Source organism: Mobula birostris, chromosome 8 (assembly GCF_030028105.1).
Source record: "Mobula birostris isolate sMobBir1 chromosome 8, sMobBir1.hap1, whole genome shotgun sequence".
Classification (NCBI taxonomy): Eukaryota; Metazoa; Chordata; class Chondrichthyes; order Myliobatiformes; family Myliobatidae; genus Mobula; species Mobula birostris.
The window spans coordinates 135,798,656-135,820,365 of record NC_092377.1 but is presented as its reverse complement, the minus strand read 5'-3'; the positions used below and the strand labels follow the sequence as shown (position 1 = coordinate 135,820,365).

The window sequence follows — 21,710 nt, the reverse complement described above, 5'->3', positions numbered from 1 at the left end:
AAGTCAGCTGGAAGGTTCTCTGATCTGATGAAACCAAAACTGAGCTTTTTTGCCCATCAGACTAAATGCTATATCTGGTGTAAGCCTGTGAAGGTAGAGGGTAAAATGAATGCAGCAAAATACAGGGAAATCCTGGAAAACCTGATGTAGGCGCAAGAAAACTGCCACTTGGGAGATTTGCTTTCCAGCAAGACAATGACCCCAAGCACAAAGCCAAAGCTACACAGGAGTGGCTTAAAAACAACAAAGTTAATGTCCTGGAGCAGCCAAGTCTGGACCTCAATCCAATTGAGAATTTGTGGCTGGACTTGAAAAGCAGTGTTCATTCACGATCCCCATGCAATCTGACAGAGCTTGAGCAGTTTTGTAAAGAATGGTAAAAAACTGCAGCGTGAAGATGTGCAAAGCTGATAGAGCCCTATCCACACAGACTCAAGGCTGTAATTCCTGCCAAAAGTTCATCTTCTAAATACTGACTTGAAGGGGGTGAGTAATTATGCAATCAATTATTTTGTGTTTGATAATTGTAATAAATATAGATCAAATTGTAGAAGTTTGTTTTCACTTTGACACAAGAGTCTTTTCTATATATATATATATATATATATATATATATATATATATATAAAAAAATTAAAGTAGTGCAAAAAGAGAAGCAGTTCCTAAAATGCTGAGTGTGTTTTCACCCTCCTGTATCTCCTGCCGGATGGTAGCAAGAAAAGGGCATGTCCTAGTTGATGGGGGTCCTTAACGATGGATGCTACCTTTTAGAAGCATCACCTTTTGAAGATGTTCTTGATGTTCAGGAGGCTAGTGTTACGATAGAGCTGGTTGGGTTTGCAACTTTCTGCAGCTTTTTCCAATCCTGTATAGTGTCCCCTTCCACACCAGTTAGAATGCGAGAGCCTTTCATGACATACCAATCTCCTCAAATTTTTAAATGAAATATACACACTGTCATGCCTTCTTTATAATTACATCAACATGTTAGGCTCAGGATATATCTTCAGAGATGCTGAAACCCAGGAACTTGAAACTGCTCATTCTTTCCACTGCTAATCCCTAAATGAGTACTGGTATGTGTTCCCTTGACTTGCCCTTCCTGAAGTCCACAATCAATTCCTTGGTCTTACTGACATTGAGTACAAACTTACTGCTGCAATACCACTCAACCAGCTGCTCCATCTCACTCCTGAACGCCTCCTTGCCACCATCTGAAATTCTGCCAATAGTTGTGTCATTGGCAAATTTATAGATGGTGTTAGAGCTGTGCCAAGCCACACAGACATGGGTGTAGAGAGAATACAGCAGTGGGCTTAAACATGAATCCTTGAGGTGCACCAGTGTTGATTGTCAGTGAGGATAAGTAATTTCCAATCTGCCCTAACTGTGGTCTCCCAATGAGGAAGTCAAGGATCAGAGGGAGGTACAGAAGCCCAGGTTTTGAAGTTTGTTGAGTAGTACTGAGAGTACGATTGTGTTGAACACTGAACTGTTATCAATAAACAGAGCCTGACATTGTCCAGGTAGTTCAAGACTGAGTGGAGAGCCAGTGAGATTGCATCAGCTTGTAGACATACTGTGGGACAGGCAAATTGCAGTGGGTCCAGGTCCTTGATTAGGCAGGAGCTGATTCTGGCCATGACCAACCTCATGAAGCACTTCATCACAATAGATGTGAGTGCAACTAGGCGATAGCCATTGAGGCAGCTCTGCTTGGGTACTGGAATGGTTGTTGCCCTTTTGAAGCAGGTGGGAACTTCTGAATACAGCAGTGAGAGATTGAAGATGACCTTGAACACTCCTCCCAGTTGATTGGCACAGGTTTTCAGTGCTCTACCAGGTAAACCATCAGGGCCTGACACCTTGGAAGGGTTCACCCTCTTGAAAGACATCCTGATGTCAGCCTCCAAAGCAGAGACCAAAGGGTTACCAGATGCTGTAGGGATTCACACACGTATATTTTTATTCTCCCTTTCAAAACGCGCATAAAAGGTGTTAAGCTGATGGTATGTCTGAGTATATTCAGGAATTGTTTGAAGACGATCGAGGCGAAAAACCAGAAATTAAGAAGAGCATTGAAGGTCCAAGTATTTTAAAATCTGAAGTTTGTAATGCAATAAATTAAGATGAAGAAAGGAAAGGCAGCAGGTCCTGATCAATCAGTAATAAAACAGATTATTGCCCTTGAAGATTATGGAATTGAAAAACTTACTGATTTAATCAATGACATTTATGAGACTGGAATAATACCAGAAGATATGAAAAAAATCAGTATTTATCACTCTTCCTAAGAAACCTGGAGCAATAGAATGTAAATTACATAGGACCACTAAGACACTTCTAAGAATTTTGATGACAAGAGCTAAAAGTAAGATACAAGCTGAAATAGGTAAAGAACAATGTGGTTTTGTGAAAGACAAAGGTACAAGAAACACAATATTGATGTTAAGGATACTATCAGAATGAACTATTCAAGTGCAAAAAAACTTGTTTGTTTTATCGACTACATAAAAGCATTTGATAAAGTGAAACACAATAAGTTATTCGAAATATTACAGGAAACACTAGATCTAGATTCGAAAGTCCTCTGCCAAATCAGAAATCTGTACTGAGAACAAACTGCCGCTGTAAGAATAGATGGAGAAGTGAGTCAATTTATGAAAATCAAGAGAGGCATTAGACAAGGGTGTGTTTTCTCCCCTGATTTCTTTAATGTGTACAGTGAAACAATATTACCAAAATAAAGAGACATCTTGGGTATCAAAGTTGGCGGTGAAAACATCAATAATTTTAGACATGCGGATGGCACTGTGTTAATTGCAAGTACGGAGAAAGAACTACAAAACTTAATTGATATAGTTGTTGAAGAAAGTGCAAAAATGGGTCTATCTAACAATTGTAAAAAAACAGAATGTATGGTGATATCCAAAAAGAAGGAGAATCCTATCTGCAGGCTGAGAATAAATGGGGAAGACATAAAACAAGTACAGAACTTTTGCTACTTAGGAAGCTGGGTGACATCAGATGGCAGGTGCGACATGGACATCAAAAGAATTATAGGGATGGCAAAAAACACCTTTACGAGAATGAAGAGTATACTGACCAACACTAAACTAGGCATGACAATCCGCCTCAGAGCACTGAAATGTTGTGTTTATCCAGTTATGTTATATGGCTCAAGGACAATATCTAGTAACATGAGGAAACAAATTGAAGCAGCAGAGATGTGGTTTTTGAGGAGGATGCAAAGAATATCATGGATGAAACGAATATCTAATGAGGATGTCATGAACAGAGCAAGCACAAAAAGAGAAATAATGTATGAGATCATGAAAAAGCAACATGACTTCATTGGACATGTGATTAGGAAAGAGGAGTTAGAATGCTTGGTAATTATGGGAAAGACTGAAGGGAAGAAAGCAAGAGGAAGGCAAAGACAAATGATGATGGAGACAGCAGCCAGAGAACTGGAAATGAATACCAATGAATTGATCCACTTGACCCGAAGCAGGAGTCAAAGCTCAAACTGGGCATGGCACCTGATGATGATGATGATGATAATGTCTGGTTATGTTCTCAAAGGCACACACTCATCCACACAGGTCCTGATGAAGCTGGTGACAACTGCAGCATATTCATTCAGATTCGAAGATGAATCCCTAATATCTTCCAGTTCACCAATTCAAAGCAGTCTTGTAAGGATTCCTCCATCTCCCTGGATCACAACTTTGTGATCCTCATCACCGGTGCTGCAGTCTTCAGTCTCTGCCTGTATGCTGGGAGTAGAGGTATAGGCAGGTGAGCTGACTTGCCAAAATGCAGGTGTGGGATGGTACAGGAAGTGTTCTTGATGGTGGTGTAACAGTGGTGAAATGTGTTGACTCCTTTGGTTCCACAGGTGACACGTTGTTGGTATTTGGTCAGGAACTTCCTCAAGCTGGTTTGGTTGAAATGATAGGGAAATCATCAGGGTGTACTGTTTCCTGACCACTGATCATGGTGCTCAGCCCACCTGGTGCCTGCATGACATTGACCAGCGGTGGAATATACACCACTGATGATTTTACATAACGAAGGAGCCAAGCCTCGAGACATGGGCAGAAGGAAAGGTGACTGTAGGTATGTTACCAAGAAGACGTGAAGTCTATCATTCTGTCACAGCAATTTACAAATTATTCCCTGAAATTATGTAACTCAAAGTGATCAAGTTTAGATAAGTGATTCAATCAACTTTATATATTTTGAGAAGGGACACATTCATAAGGCCCTGTGTTGGACAGGTTCACCTTGGATGTTGCAAGCCAGGGCAGAACAATATGGAGAGCAAGCTGTTGTTAATGACATTTTCTATATGTGACACTGAAGTCATTGTCATTGTTAATTAATCTCAGACAATGTAATGGGAAGAATTTACTTACCACAGTAAATCAACAAGACCGCCTTGCCTGGCAATTGCAGCTTTCACACGATTAGCAAACTGTACTGCATCCTCACCTTCCTGTGCAACATAAAGAAGTCATTTTAGTACTGTTTTCCTGGGCTACTCAGCAAGTTACAATACTTCACTGCCAGTCTGCCAAAATCACTATTTTATGTAGGTCGGAGTAATGGGTAAATTTGCACTGAATGAACCTCATGGAAATTACATCACTTTAAAGGGCTTTGGGAGTCCTTATGCAGGATTCCCTAAAGGTTAACTTGCAGCTGAATTAATGGTTAAGGAAGGTAAATGCAATGTTAGCATTCATTTCAAGAGGACTAGAACATCAGAGCAAGGATGTGATGCTGAGGCTTTATAAAGCATTGGTCAGACCACACTTGGATTCTGCTCTATGTCTTATGGTCTTAAATTTAAGTCAGATTATCAGTCATAGCACACTTGATCAGAAAATTCCTGCATAGTAAATTAGATGCAACTAGCAACAGAAAGTGGCTAGAAATTTCAACTATGCAGCAACTAAACAACATTTCATAAAACTAAAGTGTGGCTAATATTTCATCAATATTGTTTAATCTGATCCTGCCTTCACCAAATACCACTGGAATACTGGGTTCATTAATGACTTTGCACCTTTTGATTTACCTGCAGTGCACTTTGAAGCTGTAACACTTTATTCTGCCATGTTTTACCTTGTATTACCTCAGTGCACTGTGTAATGAATTGAACTGTATGAACAATTCATTATTTTTCCACTGTACTTGGTACATCTGACAATAAGAAAATCAATTTCAAAGACCAATTCAGATTTTCAGCTTGCCAAACTAAGGGAACTCAGGTCAATTTAATCCCATGTGTTACATCAATTATAGCCCAAAAATGACTAAAATCAAGAAATGCTAGTTCATATTTAATATAGATCATTAATCTTTAAATGAATTTGGAATTGTGCATTATCTATTTATTTCGTGTTGATAAATTGCGTATTGCGTGGGTGAGTTAGGATACCACCTAGGAACATATTCAAATCAGAATGCTTTCAGAAATAAGGATGCATTTTGTTTTTAAAAGGTTTGAACCAACAGTGACTGAAGACTCTGTGGGACACCAAGAGAGAACTTTGAAAGTTGTTACTTTTTTCTATGCTCACAAGGGGAACATAAATATCCTCATCATGATGAAATAGACACCTCTCAAGTCTGTGGAACAGGAATTTGGATAACAAAACCAGTTTATTATTTAATTTATAGCACACAATTAAGGATATTCATGCAACAAAGTTCTGTCAAATGCAAAGAAACAAAGGTAAGAATAATTATGGAAAAGGATACTGACCATTCCAAGATAAAAAAATATTGATTGGAGAATGGCCAATTTCTAGGTCTGGCCAAGGCAACAGCACAATAATCGATGAAAAGGAGGCCATTAAAGTGGAGATGTTTCAACGACATCTCTACACATTCAGAGAAAAGGGTAGAGAAACTGAAGCCAGAGCTCCCTGGATGACATACAGGGAGAATATGGCAGGAAACAAAATTTATGATAACAATCAGGCTGATGACTGAAGGTTCACAAGAGAACTAAAGACTGGTAGCACGAGAAACAATTGAGACTAAGAATAAAAAAAATCTACAAATATTCAAGACTAGTTAATGTGGTACAGTTAGACATCAAAAAGCATTAGAAATAATGCCACACAATAGGATTTGTCATCAAAACTGAAGGAAAGGCATCCATTAGTCTTGCGAGACCATGGATCTGCGCCTGGAAAGTCTTCACTCTCCAGGGCACAGGCCTAAGCAAGGTTGTATGGAAGACCAACAGTTGCCCATGCTGCAAGTCTCCCCTCTCCACAACACCAATCTTGTCCAAGGGAAGGGCATTAGGACCCATACAGCTTGGCACCAGTGTCGTCGCAGAGCAATGTGTGATTAAGTGCCTTGCTCAAGGACACAACACGTTGCCTCGGCTGGGGCTCAAACTCACGACCTTCAGGTCGCTAGTCCAATGCCTTAACCACTTGGCCACGTGCCCGCAAACTGAAGGACATGGAATAAAAAGGGCAGCAGCAGCAGGATTGAAAATTAGCTACGTGACAGAAATGGTGCTGGCAGAAGGCTGGTTCTGTTAAGACACTGCAGGCCATTCAACCCAGTGAATCTATGCTGGCTCTCAGAACAATCACACTCCTCCCCATATTCTTTCATGTGCCCTTTTTAACCATCCAATTTCACAACAGCCAATTAACGCACTGACCAGCAGGTCTTTGGATGCAGAAAGAAACTAGAGTATCCTTACAATCAGAGGAAGTACTTACAGCAGTGCTAGTCGGATTGAATCTCAGTTGCTGGAGTGGTGATTCCAGAGGTAAAAAAACTCAGCACTGGAATAACTGGGTCTCTTAAAGTACTTTAATGATTTGGACTTGGGTGTACAGTACTGTAGACGACACAAAGCTGAGGGAGTGGGGTATAATGTGCAGAGAAGAGCATTTTACACAAATATTTGGGCTGGCAGAAAGGACAGATAACAAAGATGCTGCAATTTGAGGTCTTCAGCAATAATGCAAAACTCCTTTTTGGACAAAACCGACTGAAATTCCTGTCCAAGACGCTGTGGATCCCTGTGCTAGTACTGAGCCTTGCTAATAGTTTGTATGCCAAAAAGAGATGCTGGAGAATTTGTTTATACAAGCACAGCCTTCCTTCCTTCCTTCCGAACCTAAAAATAGAAAACGCTGGACACATACAGTGGATCAAGTGGCATTCTTTGTCTTCAACAGGAAATGAGAATCCTTTTTTCCATTATTTTCTGTTTTAAATTCAGACAAAGCTTCTGCATTTTTCTGATTTTCATCCACGAACCAATTTCCTGTGTGGCATCTTGTCCATGAAAAAGACCCAAGAACTTGAGGACCCAGAAGAATTAGACCATTCGGCCCAAAGAGTCTGCTCTGCAATTCCATCATGGTTGATTTATTATCCCTCCTGACCCCATTCTGCCTTCTCCTGTAACCTTTGACGCCCTGACTAATCAAGAACCTATCAACCTCTGCTTTAAATATATCCAATGACTTGGCCTCCACAGCTGTTTGTGGCAAGGAATTCCAAGACTCGCCACCCTCTGGATTAAGAAATTTCTCCTCATCACTGTTCTAAATGGATGTCCTTTTATTCTCAAGCTGTGCTCACAACAATAACAATGGAGAGGCAAGGAAAGGATGGTTGAGGTAAGTGGTGACAGAGGTACAGGGAAAGCCTAGTCATGGCAAGCGGAGTCAGGGTTGAAGCAGAGTCGTGGCATCCCCAAGAGCAAGGAAAGTCCTGACACCTGATTGATTTAAGAGCCAGGGTGAATTGGAAAGGATTGTGTAATTTGTTTTCCTCTCTCCTCTGCACATTGGATGTTTTGGTCATTATTTTAATGGGTTCTTTCAAGGTTTCTTTGTTTTGTGGTTGTCTGTAAAGAGATGAATCTCAAGGTTGTATAATGTATACATACTTTGATAATAAATGTACTTTGAACTTTTCCTCTCTGGTTATAGACTCCCCCACTATAGGAAACACCTTCTCTACATCTACTCTATCTAGACCTTTAGGTTTCAATAGGATGCCCCCTCATTCTTCTAAACTCCAGCGAGTACAGGGCCACACCCCTTAAGCACTCCTCATACGTTAACTCTCTTATTCCTAGAATCATTCTTGTGAACCTCCTCTGGACCCTCTCCAATGCCAGCACATCCTTTCTTAGATTAAGGGCCAAAAAACTGCTCAAAATACTCCAAGTTCTGTCTCATCAATGCCTTGTAGAGTCTCAGCATTACATACTCGTTTTTACATTCTAGTCCTCTCGAAAAGAATGCTTGCATTGCATTTGACTTCTTTACCACCGACTCAACCTGCAAGTTAACATTTAGGGAATCCTGCACTAGACTGCCAAGTCCCTTTGCACTTCAGAGTTTTGAATTTCCTGCCCGTTTTATTCTCTTAATCTAAGTCCTTCTGGAGTCTCCCTGCTTCCTCAAAACTACCTGCCCCTCCCCCACATTGTCTGCAAACTTGGCCACAAAGCCATAAATTCCATCATTCAAATCATTGACATCTGACGTGAAAAGTAGCAGTCTCAACACTGGCCCCTGCAGAATACCACTAGTCACCAGCAGCCAAACAGGAAAGGCCCTCTGCCAGTCAGCTAATTGTCTATCCATACTAGTATCTTTCTAGTAATACCATGGACCCTTATCTTATTTAACACCCTCATTTACAGCACCTTGTCAAAGGCCTTCTGAAACTCCAAGTAAACATCTACTGATTCTCCTTCATCTAACCTGCCTGTTATTTCCTCAAAGAATTCCAGGAGATTTGACAGGCAAGATTTCCCCTTAAGGACACCATGCTGAGTATTTGCCTATTTTATCATGTACCTCCAAGTACCCCAAAACCTCATCCTTAATAATGAATTCCACATCTGCTCAACCACTGGCTAATTAGTCTATAATTTCCTTTCTTCTGCCTCTCTCCCTTCTTGAAGAGTGGGGTGACATTTGCAATTTTCCAGTACTCCAGAACCATTCCAGAACCTAGTGATTTTTTGTAACAGCATTACTAATGCCTACACAATCTCTTCAGATACCTTTTTCAGAACCTTGGGATGTAGTGATTTATCTACCTTTAGACCTTTCAGCTTCTCATGCACGTTCTCCTTAGTAATAGCAACTACACTTACTTCAGCCCTCCAACACCTTGAATTTCTGGCAGACTGCTGGAGTCTTCCGCAGTGAAGACTGACTCAAATTACTTATTAATCTCATCTACCATCTTTTTCTCCCCCATTATTACCTCTCCAGTGTCATTTTCCAGCGATCCAATATGCACTTTCTCCTCTCCTTTCTCTTTATATATCTGAAAAAAACTTCTTGTATCCTTCTCTTACATTATTCCCAATCTGTAACTTCCCATTAACTTTTGTTGCCATATTATATGCACTCTCTTTTGCTCTTATGCTGTTTTTAACTTCCTTTGTTAGCGACTGTTGCCTTACCATCCCTTTAGAATACTACTACTTCTTTGGGATGTATCTATCCTGCCACTTCTGAAAGCATCCAGAAACTTCAACCACTGCTGTTCTGTCGTCATCCCTGCTAGTGTCCCCTTCCAATCAACTTTGGCCAGCTCTTCTCTCATGCCTTTGTAATTTCCTTTACTCCGCTGTAATACTGATACATCTGACTTTAGCTTCTCCCTGTCAAACTGCAGGGTGAATTATATATTATAATCCCTGCCTCAAAAGAGTTCATTTACCTGCCCCTCCTAATCAAATCTGGATCTTTGCACAACACCTAATCCAGAATTGCCTTTTCCCTAGTTGATTCAACCACAGGTTGCTCTAAAAAGCCATCTTGTAGGCATTCTACAAATTTGCTCTCTTGGGATCCAGCACCAACCTGATTTTCCCAATCTACCTGTATGCAGGTGTCCCCCGCTTTTCGAACGTTCGCTTTACGAAACCTCGCTGTTATGAAAGACCTACATTAGTTGCCTGTTTTCGCTAACAGAAGGTGTTTTCACTGTTACGAAAAAAGGCAAAGCGCGGAAAAAGCAGCGCACGATAAAAGGCAGCGCACGATAAAAGGCAGCGCACATCCCGAACAGCCAAGCTCCTCCCCCGGAACTGCATTCTAGCCAGCATTGCTTAAACACGTGCCTGTGAGCAGCCGTTTGCAAGATGAGTTCTATGGTATCGGAAAAGCCTAAAAGAGCTCGTAAGGGTGTTACACTTAGCGTAAAACTAGACATAATTAAGCGTTTTGATCATGGTGAACGAAGCAAGGACAAAGCGAATTTGGCTGGTGGAAGTTGACGAAGATGATGTTGAGGAGGTTTTGGCATCGCATGACCAAGAACCGATAGATGAAGAGCTGATGCAATTGGAAGAGGAAAGGATTGGAAGGAGGAGGAGGAGGAGAAGATGGCGGCGTGACGCAGCGCGCGCGGCCTCTCCGGGGAATGATATCTGTAATCTGTCAAGTAGGGGGACCGTGCACAATCTTGATTTGATGGAGACAGAGGTGAGAGTACGGAGGAACATCTGGAGAAACATCTGAAATGCCTGCTTCACTGCCGCTGCTACTGTGTGGTAACCGGAATCTCTGGAGCAGAAGGCCTCAAATCCTCGGCTTTGCTTGTTTCGGCAGCCGGGGCTAAGTCGAAGGTGCTCGGCAGAGGATGGCGCTCGGGAGGCTGTATCGGAGGGGCTGGTCGGAGGCTCGAAGTTTTCGGATGGACAGACTTGATGTCGGCTGTGGTCGGTTGCTTTGCTTCCAATGGATCGGCAGTTGTCGGTGCCTGGAGGTTTATGGCAGGGAGTTTCTCCCTTTTGCCACCTGCTATTAGGGACTCGGGAGTCGATTGGGACGTGAGACTTCTTTTTTTACCGTGCCCATGGTCTGTTCTTTATCAAATTATGGTATTGCTTTGCACTGCTGTAACTATATAATTATGTGGTTCTGTCAGTGTTAGTCTTTGATTTGTCCTGTTTTCTGTGATATCACTCTGGAGGAACATTGTATCATTTCTTAAAGCATGTACGCATTTCTAAATGACAATAAAAGAGGACTGAGTGTTCTCATAATCTAAAAATCGAAACTGAATGCAGTAGCCAACGGACCAAAAGCGAAGTTGTCCAGGAACTGAACGTGAAGAAGCTGACCTGCCTGCCCTGATGGAAAAAGACGATGAGATGACACCGCAGTGTCCCACCACCCCAACCCCCAGGCCACGGACCAATACCGATCCACGGAGAATGCAGCGGTAGGCGGGACACACCCAGCACATCTTTAAGAAAAAAGTCAAAATAAATAAGCTAATTAATTAGGTGCTGCTGGGCACATAAATGTTGGCCCAGATCAGAGGCGATTGCCGATTGCTCTACACACAGTCTTGCTACACAGTCCATCTACTTGCAAATCAAATGCCCCAAAGCTTGACGGAACGGCAAAAAACATAAAAGTGTGTGGCAGAAAGTAGAATTGAAGTGTAAAAAGTCAAAACTTATGGCTCTTTATTGGATGTTTGCATCCTTTGTAACCAGACAGACAAGCTGATGGCACACGGTACAGACATTACTATATGACAGTTATAACAGAGATGTAGCTGTAGGATGACCAGAACTAACAACTCAAAATTCCAGATATTTGAAGAATCTAAAGAAATAGGTAAAAGGAAAAAAAAAAGGGCTAAGGAACAGGAACGGAAGAGACAGACATTTAAACAGCTATGAGAATGACGTAGCAAAATTTAATCCCAACCTGAAAGAGGGATTCCAGTAGAAAGACAAAGGATTGCTTTATAGTTTCAACAACCTGTATTTGACCCAGTTAGCCTGACTTCTGAGTCAGAGTCAGATTTATTATCAATGACTGAAATTACAGAAATTTGTTGTTTTGCAACAGCAATACAGTGTAACAAAACTTATTAGAATTTACAAAAATAAGCAGTGTAAAAGAAGGAACAACAAAGTGGTCTCCATGGGCTGTTCAGAAATCTGATGGCAGAGGGGAGGAGACTGCTCCATAATCTTTGAGTTTGGGTCCTGTACCTCCCCCCCGATGGCAGAAGCAAGAAGACATGTCCTAGATGGTGAGGGCCTTCAGTGATAGATGCTACCTTCTTGAAGATGCCCTTTATGGTGGGAAGGGTTGCACCTGTGAAGAAACTAACTGAATCTATAATGCTAGCTGAGTTTATAACTCGGGTGCTATTATCCTGACTGCAGGTGCTGTCTATGTGGAGTTCTGCATGTTAATCCTGCCATCATGTGGATATTCCCCAGGTACTCTTGGTTTCTTCCCACATCTCAAAGATGTGCTGGCTGGTAAGGTTAATTGGTCAATGTAAACTGTCCCAATATGTAGGAGAGTGGTAGAATCTAGGGGGAGTTAATGGGAATGTGGAGAAAAGTTTAAAAAACTGGATTACTTTAAATGGCTGCTTAATGGTTAGGCATAGACCCGATGGCCAGTTTCTGTCCTGTATATCTCTGACCCTCTGAGGGCTTGAGTAACATGAGAGCTCCGGTAGGTTAGGTCTGGTCTTTCTTGAGCAATGGAGGCTGTGATTATGTGAAAGAGATGAATAAAATTATAAGATGCACAAATAGGATAGGTAGTCAATGTCTATTTCCCAGTGTAGGGGAGTCTAAAGCTATGTTCAAGGTTAGAGGGAGGAGGTTTAATGTTCATCTGGAATGAGCTTCTAAAGGTGGTGGTGGAGGCAGGAGCAACATTTAGAAAGTATCTGGACAGATACTTGAACGAGCTGGGCACAGAGGCACATGGAATTAATACAGGTAAGTGTTATTCGTATAGACGGGTGTGATGATTGGCATAGACACAGTGGGCCAAAAGGTAATGGCCTTTATCATTCCTTTGCATCGGTCTTCACCATGGAGAAATCACTGATATAGACTGTGAATGACTGGGGCAATATTCAGCCAAACAACGTAACTTCAACACGTAATATGACAACTCCTTGCCGTTCCCCAGACGCTACTCAACTCGCTGAGTTCCTCCAGCAGATATTTTTTTTATAGCTATGCCAGATGCGTTACGCTGATTCTATGTGTCAAAACTTGCTGACCAATTTCCTGTGTGGGACTTTATTAAAAGCCTTCTGAAAATCCAAATATACCAAATCCAGCGCTTCCAGTTTTCTAGCCCACTTGTCATATTCAAAGGCTACAGTCGATTAGTCCATAAAACTACAAATGTGATTCATCCATCATAACACATTTGGTAGGAGGAATGAAAAAAGGCAATATTAACTAGAGAGCACAATGCTAAAAGGGATACAAGAACAGGGATTTGGTGGGACTGTGAGCAAGAAGGCTTCAATGAGACAACTTCATTCCTCCTACCAAATGTGTTATGATGGATGAATCACATTTGTGGTTTTATGGACTAATCTACTGGAGCCTTTGAATACGACAAGTGGGCTAGAAAACTGGAAACAGTGGATTTGATATATTTAGATTTCATTTGCAGGGTTGGTTCAGAAAATGATTCAAAAGCCAACAAGACCTTGGTTTTAAACAGGAATTAGGTGTTTCACAAAAGATGACACCAAGAGGATTTTTTTTGTTTGTGCAACAAGTAGATGGGGTCAGGAATGTACTGCCAAGGAAAGTAGTAGAGGCAGATTCAATTATTGCCTTCGAAGTGAAAAGAAGGAAGTTGCAGAGCTATGGGGAGATTAGTTGGATTGCTTTCACATAAAGCTACAGTGCATTCAACAACCTCCTTTCATGTAGTAACCATTCTGATTTTGTAAATATACAGTCAACAAACAGCAGAGGTAGATTCTGAGGATAGGTGAGGAGGAGGAAAGGTAAGGCAACATATTAAAATGATGAACACAAATTGCCACATATCATCAGTCACTTCTTCAGGCATTATTGTGCTTTAGGCCCTCATCACTTGAGTACCTTTTCTGGGTGCTTTTCAAAGTCATTACTATTTCTGTTTATTTTAAATATTGAACAACTGCAGCCCAAATCATCCAAAAGCAGAATTGCAAAACAATTCTAGAATCCTTATTTTTATGTGTTATAAATCAGTAGAGCACGTTAACTTAAGGAACTGCTTTGAATGGCCAAGCTAACGATTGTTTTGCTGTTGGGGTGTATAAATGGTGAACTCACAAGAACTGCAGACGGGAGGGCAAAGTTTGAAAACTACTAAAGAAATTAGACTGGGGACAGAATGGGGAGGAGTGACTAACTAGGCAAAGGGGCAAGGTTAGCGGGAGAATTAACATTGCCAACCTGTTCTGTCACATCCCCCCGCCCCCCCCCCCCCACCTCTTCTGGATCGCACAAGGTGGGCAATCGGGAGACAGAGTCTGCCATGACGTGCTGTCCTGCCTTGTGACCAATGTTGAATGGTTGTAGAGCCAGCTACCATCTCATGATGCATGCATTGTGGTCTTTCATGGAGTGGATCCAGGTGAATGCTTTATGGTTGGTCTCCAGAACGAATTCCCTGCCAAGCAGGTAATACTACCGGCTCTCCAAGGCCCATTTTATGGCAAGAGTTTCCTTCTCAACAGTGAATACCTTGTCTCCCATGGTAACAGCTACTGACTAAGGTAGCAGCTATCACAGGAGTCAAGTTATCAACTTCCGACTAAGGTACAATACTGGCTGTTTTTTCCCCTGGGCCAGGACTGCTCCATTCCCCACTGCTGAGGTGTCGACTTGGATGGTGAATGGTTTGATGAATTCTGGTGGCGACCAGACAGGAATACAAAGCCTCCTTCAGAGTCACAAAGGCTTCCTCACATACTTTGGTAACTGGACCAGATTCTTTGCCGACTTCAGCGTCAGTTCTACTAGTAGTACTGAGGGATAAAGCAGCAATACCATCCTGCTACCATGGGAGACAAGATGTTCTACTGTTGAGAACGAAGCTCATGCCATAAAATGGGCCTTGGAGGCTAGGAAGAGAATTCGTTCTGGAGCCCGACCATCAAGCACTCAACTGGATCCACTCCATGAAAGACCATAATGCACGCATCATGAGATGGTACCCAACTCCCTCAACCATTCCATTTCAACTTCCGTCACAAGGCAGGTCAGGACAAAGTTATGGCAGACCATCTCTCCCGATTGCCCACCTTGTGCAATCCAGAAGGGGTGGGGGGGGGGGGGAGGTGTTGTAACAGAACAGGTTGGCAATGTTAATTCTGCTGCTAACCTTGGCACTTTGCCCGGTTAGTCACTCCTCGTTCTGTCCCTGGTCTAGTCTCCCAAGTAGTTCATACACTATGCGCTCTGATTCTGCAGTTCTTGGGAGCTCAACATTTACACAGCCCAACAGTAAAACAATTACTGGCTTGGCTAATCAAAGCAATCCCTTCAGTTAACATGCTCTCCTAGTTCATAACTCATAAAAATAACGATTCTAGACACAGGCATTCCAAACAGTTTCATTTATTTTCACTTACACCGTTACATCAGTTTGTAGACAGCAGAACAGCCTCAAAAGGACCAAGGGACAGTTTGGGGCATCCTAATGCCTGGGATAGTGGGAAGGCATTATTCTTTTATAATCATCTGAGCTTGTGGACACTGATCTATGGGTTTTGCTAAGGAATTTGTTGTGGAATAAAACTGTAGGATGTTATAATCCCTGTTTAAAATGTTCCAATTCTGCATCTGAAATAATTATTAAGGCCTGGCCACATGATTATCTCTCCCTCCCCCCCACCAACTCCCATCCAGACCAACAGTAGAATTTCCTGGCCCTTCTAGGCCAGGCGGAGGCAGATTTAAACCCTCAGTCTGGCTTTGCTAGAGAGGTGTGGAGGTTAGATTTGACGGTTTGTGAATAGTTATATTAGAAAGTTAAAGACAAAGTATTTTGTGGAAAAAGCCTCCATATATTTGTAATTTTTTGTACGTACATGTTTGCTTTCATTTGTCTATTTATAAATATTTCTTTTCACAACTTTTGTGCAGATTTTGCACTTTTTTCACCTGACACCAAATAAAACCCTTTGTACTAATGTGCTGTTATGGCTTAATATCTGTTTTTTTCCAACTGGTGACTGTTGTCGGGCACACTTACCCACAGTTGATAGAGGGGTGTGACACATGCTTTATGACGATGTAATGCAAAGTGGAAAGCTTAACCTGAATATCAGAACTGATGCACTGCTAAGCCTAAACCTTCTTACACAATAAATTCTCACTAAGATATATGCTGTAAGACTGCAGAGTTTTTTAAGCTTCAGCAAACTCTATGTCAATCTGCACCCCTATAATGCAGTTACTTTCTCTTAACCTTTGTACAATATAATCCTTCCCAACCATTCTTATAAACAGTCCTTTGCTCTTGGATTTTCAAGCATTCCTATTCTAAAGATTTGCATCTCAGATCAGGCTATTTCCAACCACTTCCCTGTATCATCCTGCCATTTCCTTCCTTCTTCTAACTCTACTGCTTAGCTCACAAAATAGACTCATTCGCCAAGTTATTAAGTACAGGGGTGGAACCTGGTATAGTCTTTTGCTAGTCTAGAGACTGTTGTGTGTGAAAACCCCAAAAGATCTGCAGTTCTGAGACACTTAGACCACTCCGTTTGGCACCAACAATATTCCAGGGTCAAAGAAACTTAGATGACATTTTTTCCCGAATCTGATGTTTGGTCTGAAGAAGTATTGAACATCTTGACTACAGCTGCATGCTTTAATGCACTGAGTTGCTGCCACATGGCCAGCAGATTAGATATTTGCATTAATGAGTAGGTGTACAGGGGTACCTAATAAAGTGGCCACTGAGTGTAAGCTATCATCCAAATCAATTGAAACTGTACTGAATAAGGTCCACTGACAGCAAATGACTGAAAGATCAAAGATAAACAAGTCCTAGTACTCGGTCTCCAGCTTTCTATAATATTCATAATGCAGTGACAAGGGAAGGAATTGTAGATGATAGATAAACAGGCTGTGTGGTTGACTGTCAGACAGAAAGCTTTAGACAACAGAAAGGCGAGACAGCTTATCTGTAGGGTAAAATGTTTTAAATGTGTAAGTGCTTCTAATGTGACTTAGCATTGTAATATCATTGTTACAATGGAATACTGCTTGTTAACAACACGGTAAAACAGCAAAACAAATACTTGTGAAGCATCGTAAGCCAAGAATGACGCTAACAGCAAAGAATGGCTGCAACAAATTTGTGTTTAAACCTTGCAGATTAAAAGAGCAGGGCGCTTGTTCTCTGTGTTGGGATATGGGACTTGAAACAAGTAAATTAGGGGCGGGATGCCAATTAAAAGGTAGAACAGGGCTGAAATATCTAAAGGGCCACATTAATGAAGCAAACAATATCAGTGATGGAATGTGAAACATTTCGTGTCAAGCTGTGTTCCTAACAAGAATGACAAGGCATTGCTCAATCTGCAGAAGAGGCTAAAACAAAATATAAAATGCATTTTTGCAATGATTAGGGATAAGAATTGATAGTGCGCACGGAAGGTAAAGAGAAAAGGTGTATACAGTATAATGAGAGGATCTGAGAGACAAAGAAAGAGAGAAAAAGAGAGGTAGGGGAAGGGGGGGGGAGAACACACACATGCACACAGAGGCAGGATTATAAACTACATAGTAACTCTGTTATTCAATACAGCTATAACCGGAGTGGCCTGTAGTAGTCATGATTATTTTCCAGTTAGTATAAATTAAATTTTGAGAGTAACATAGAGTTACAATATGCCATAACTTAAAGGTCTCAATGAATAGCAGGCCCCAAGGAAGTACGAAGGGAAAGGACTTTGATGTACAAGACGAAGAATCCCTGGTGGCTGCAGCAGAAGACGAGGGTGATTAAGGCAGCATACATGCCTTCATTAGCTGGGCTACTGAACATGGGTTAAGGTAAAACAGTTTAGGTCTCTGCTTTGTTCTGTATGGAGTGACAGTCACCATATTACAAGATGACACAGGACAAGAGAGGATATTCAACAGAATGTTGTTTGGGATGGAACATTTCTGTTGTAAGGAGAATCTGGATTTGCTTTATTTGAAGCAGGGGAAGTTTTCTATACAGAGGTATACAAAATTGAGAGGAATATAGATAAGGTAGATAGTAAGGACATTTTTCCAATAGTAGAGATGTACGTTTAAATTGAGAGAAAGGAACTTAGAATGATTTGAGAAAGACTGCTTTCATCCAGAGGAAATTGTGGAGACAGATGTTCCCACAGCATTTAAAAACTTGAATCACCAAGGTTATGGACCATGTGCTGGAAAAATGGGACTAGTATGCATGTAGCCATGAGCACCCCTTTGGGTTTTTTGTTGGCTTTATGGAACAATCCATGTCACAAGCCTATACTGGTATCTGTCCCCCACTTTTCCTTCACTACATCGACGACGGCATTGGCACTGCTTCCTGCATGCATGCTGAGCTCGTTGACTTCATTAACTTCGTCTCCAACTTTCACCTTGCCCTCAAATTTACTTGGTCCATTTCCAACACCTCCCTCCCCTTTCTTGATCTTTTTATCTCTACCTCTGGAGATAGCTTATCTACTGATGTCTACGGACTCACAGCTACCTGGACTATTCCTCTTCCCACCCTGTCTCTTGCAAAAGTGCCATTCCCTTCTCGCAATTCCTCCATTTCCTCTGCATCTGCTCTCAGGATGAGGCTTTTCATTCCAGGATGAAGGAAATGTCCTCCTTTTTTAAAGAAAGGGGCTTCCCTTCCTCTACCATCAACTCTGCTCTCAAACGCATCTCTCCCATTTCACGCTGCTCTCACCCCATCCTCCGGGTCCAACATATAATTCTCCGTAACTTCCGCCACCTCCAACGGGATCACACCACTAAGCACATCTTCCCCCCCCGCCCCGCCTCTGCGTTCCGCAGGGATCGCTCCCTACATAACTCCCTTGTCCATTTGTCCCCCCATCCCTTCCCACCGATCTCCCTCCCAGCACTTATCCTTGTAAGCAGAACAAGTGCTACACATGCCCTTACACTTTCTCCCTCACCACCATTCAGGGCCCCAGACATGTCCTTCCAGGTGAGGCGACACTTCACCTGTGAGTTAGCTGGGGTGATATACTGCGTCCGGTGCTCCCGATGTGGCCTTCTATATATTGGCGAGACCCGATGCAGACTGGGAGACTGTTTCGCTGAACACCTACGCTCTGTCCGCCAGAGAAAGCAGGATCTCCCAGTGGCCACATATTTTAATTCCACATCCCATTCCCATTCTGATATGTCTATCCACGACCTCCTCTACTGTAAAGATGAAGCCACACTCAGGTCGGAGGAACAACACATTATATTCTGTCTGGGTAGCCTCCAACCTGATGGCATGAACACTGACTTCTCAAACTTCCGCTAATGCCCCACCTTCCCCTCATACCCCATCCGTTATTTATTATTATTAATTATTTTTATTTTTTCTCTCTCTCCTTTTTCTCCCTCTGTCCCTCTCACTATACTCCTTACCCATCCTCTGGGCTTCCCCCTTCCTCCTTTTTTCTCCCTAGGCCTCCCATCCCATGATCCTCTCCCTTCTCCAGCCTCATATCCCTTTTGCCAATCAACTTTCCAGCTCTTAGCTCCATCCCTCCCCCTCCTGTCTTCTCCTATCATTTCGGATCTCCCCCTCCCACTTTCAAATCTCTTACTATCTCTTCTTTCAGTTAGTCCTGACGAAGGGTCTCGGCCTGAAACTTCCGACTGTACCTCTTCCTATAGATGCTACCTGGCCTGTATTTTTTGTGTGTTGCTAGTATGCATCCAGATAGCATACTTCCTTAGGAGCACAGGTAAAAGTTGGAGAGGTTCATAGCCTCCTGAAGAAGTAGAGACACTGGTAAACGTTCTAGGCCATGGCATCAATGTGGTTTGACCAGGGCAGGCTATTTACTGTACACTCCTCAGAACTTGAAGCTCTATTGATGTAGACAGGAACATGTGCACCACACCCCTTCCTGAAATTAACAACCAGCTCTTTTGTTTTGCTGACATTTAGTAAAATGTTGTGATCATATTATGTTACTAAGCTCTCTACCTCCTTCCTGTACTCAGATGCATTGTTATTTGAAAATTGCTCCACTATAGTAGTGTCATCTGCAAACTTGTACATGGAGTTAGAGCCAAACCAGCTGTGCGTGTATAGGAGCAGAGTAGGAGGCTGAGAACAGTCTTGCGGAGCACAAGTGTTGATAATGGTGGTGGAGGTGCTGTTGAATGATAATTGTAGTGCAGGTGTAAACCAGAAGACAGAACTGTCCTTCTAGACACTGAACAAACATATGAAACCAAAATACCCAACCTTACAAGTGAATAATATAACATCAATAAAAGTGTTGAACAATGCAATAACACAGATGAAAGACTAATTAGCAAGTAAGTTTAAACTTGCACAAATGTGAAAACTGCAGAGAAATAGAAAACTGGGATACAATTGGTCTCTGGTAAAGGGATTTAACTAGCAATTTTCTAAAGAAAAAATGCTATCCTGTCTTTTTCCTCTACTCCTCTAACCTGTTTTGTTCTTGTTCCTTTCTGTGCCTTGTGCATCAGGTGGCATTTCTTACCATTTCTTTAGCATTTGTCTGTTCTTTATGAGGCCGAGTTGTTAGCTCAACTCTCAACTCAGCATGGATGGAATGCATGCAAGGAGCCAGACAGATTTGAACCAGGACCACTCACCTCGAGGTCCGGTGCGGATGCCACTACCCCATGGGCTGGCTATTTAATCGGTTTTAAGTCTCACATATTCCTGTACATTTTTTAAAATTCGTAATCAGAACGAATTAAGAGGCCTAATGAGGTTTGCAGTGCCTCAGACAAATTCATGCAACAAATTAAGATTAAGGCAGTCAGACATATAGAAAGCAAGAACACACTGATTAAGCAGTCTGTTAACACTGACTATCCTTAGCACATGAAGAGCAGACTCCTTTTAACCTTATAAACCCATACTTAGCACTTTTAGGGGAGGAGAGCAAAGAAAAATCTAAAACAATAAAACATCAGCAAGTGGAAAAACAATATTCCCAAAAGACATCATTCTCTCCTTCATGTGAAACAAGATGTTACCTCACGCATCATTGGCGGCAGATACCAGACACTGCATACAATTGCCCAGCTCGTCATCATCCTCAGCAGGTAGTTCACCATTCCATACTTGCTGCTATTCCAGAAGGCTTCTCCAAACAGAGGATCGTACTGGCAAGAAAAGCATAACACAAGGATGGAAAAGGGCAGCACATCAAAGCACCAGCAACAGCCTGGCTAATAAATTTAATACCTATCCTTTCATCTTTGAAGCTATAACTTAATCAAAGTCCATTTGGATGGATTGGACTGGGAGTCCCTTCTGACATCAATTTGCAGAAGAAAATAGAATCATTTGATACCGTTACTGCATAGAGTTTTGGTCCCCATATTTAAGGAAAGATACACATGCATAGGAAACAGTGCAGTGGAAATTGACAAGATTGACTCCTGGGTTGAAGGGATTGTTGCATGAAAAATAAGTTATGGATTCATAGATGTGGCACAGAAACATGCTCTTTGGTCCATCAAGTCTGCATTAATCATCAAGCACCCTTTTTTTTAACATTAATCCCTTCTTTTTATTTGTATACCTTTCTGCCTTTGATTACCCTGTCAGGTTCCACACAGTCTATCCAGCCTCTGCAGATTATCTGGGGCAATTTATAGTAGCCAATTAACCAACCAA

At 41.9% G+C, this 21,710-nt stretch overlaps 1 protein-coding gene across 3 annotated transcripts in view; it reads right to left on the bottom strand.

Annotated features, from left to right (window-relative positions):
- The window catches only part of LOC140201749 (glycerol-3-phosphate acyltransferase 4), a 106,006-nt gene that overhangs the window by 8,306 nt on the left and 75,990 nt on the right, over nt 1-21,710 (bottom strand). For all 3 annotated transcript variants that reach the window (XM_072266366.1, XM_072266368.1, XM_072266367.1), the window contains 2 exons: nt 21,065-21,193; nt 4,422-4,501 (listed from right to left, as the gene is read on the bottom strand). In XM_072266366.1, the coding sequence (XP_072122467.1) occupies nt 4,422-4,501; nt 21,065-21,193 (209 nt within the window). The remainder of the gene's footprint in view (nt 1-4,421; nt 4,502-21,064; nt 21,194-21,710) is intronic.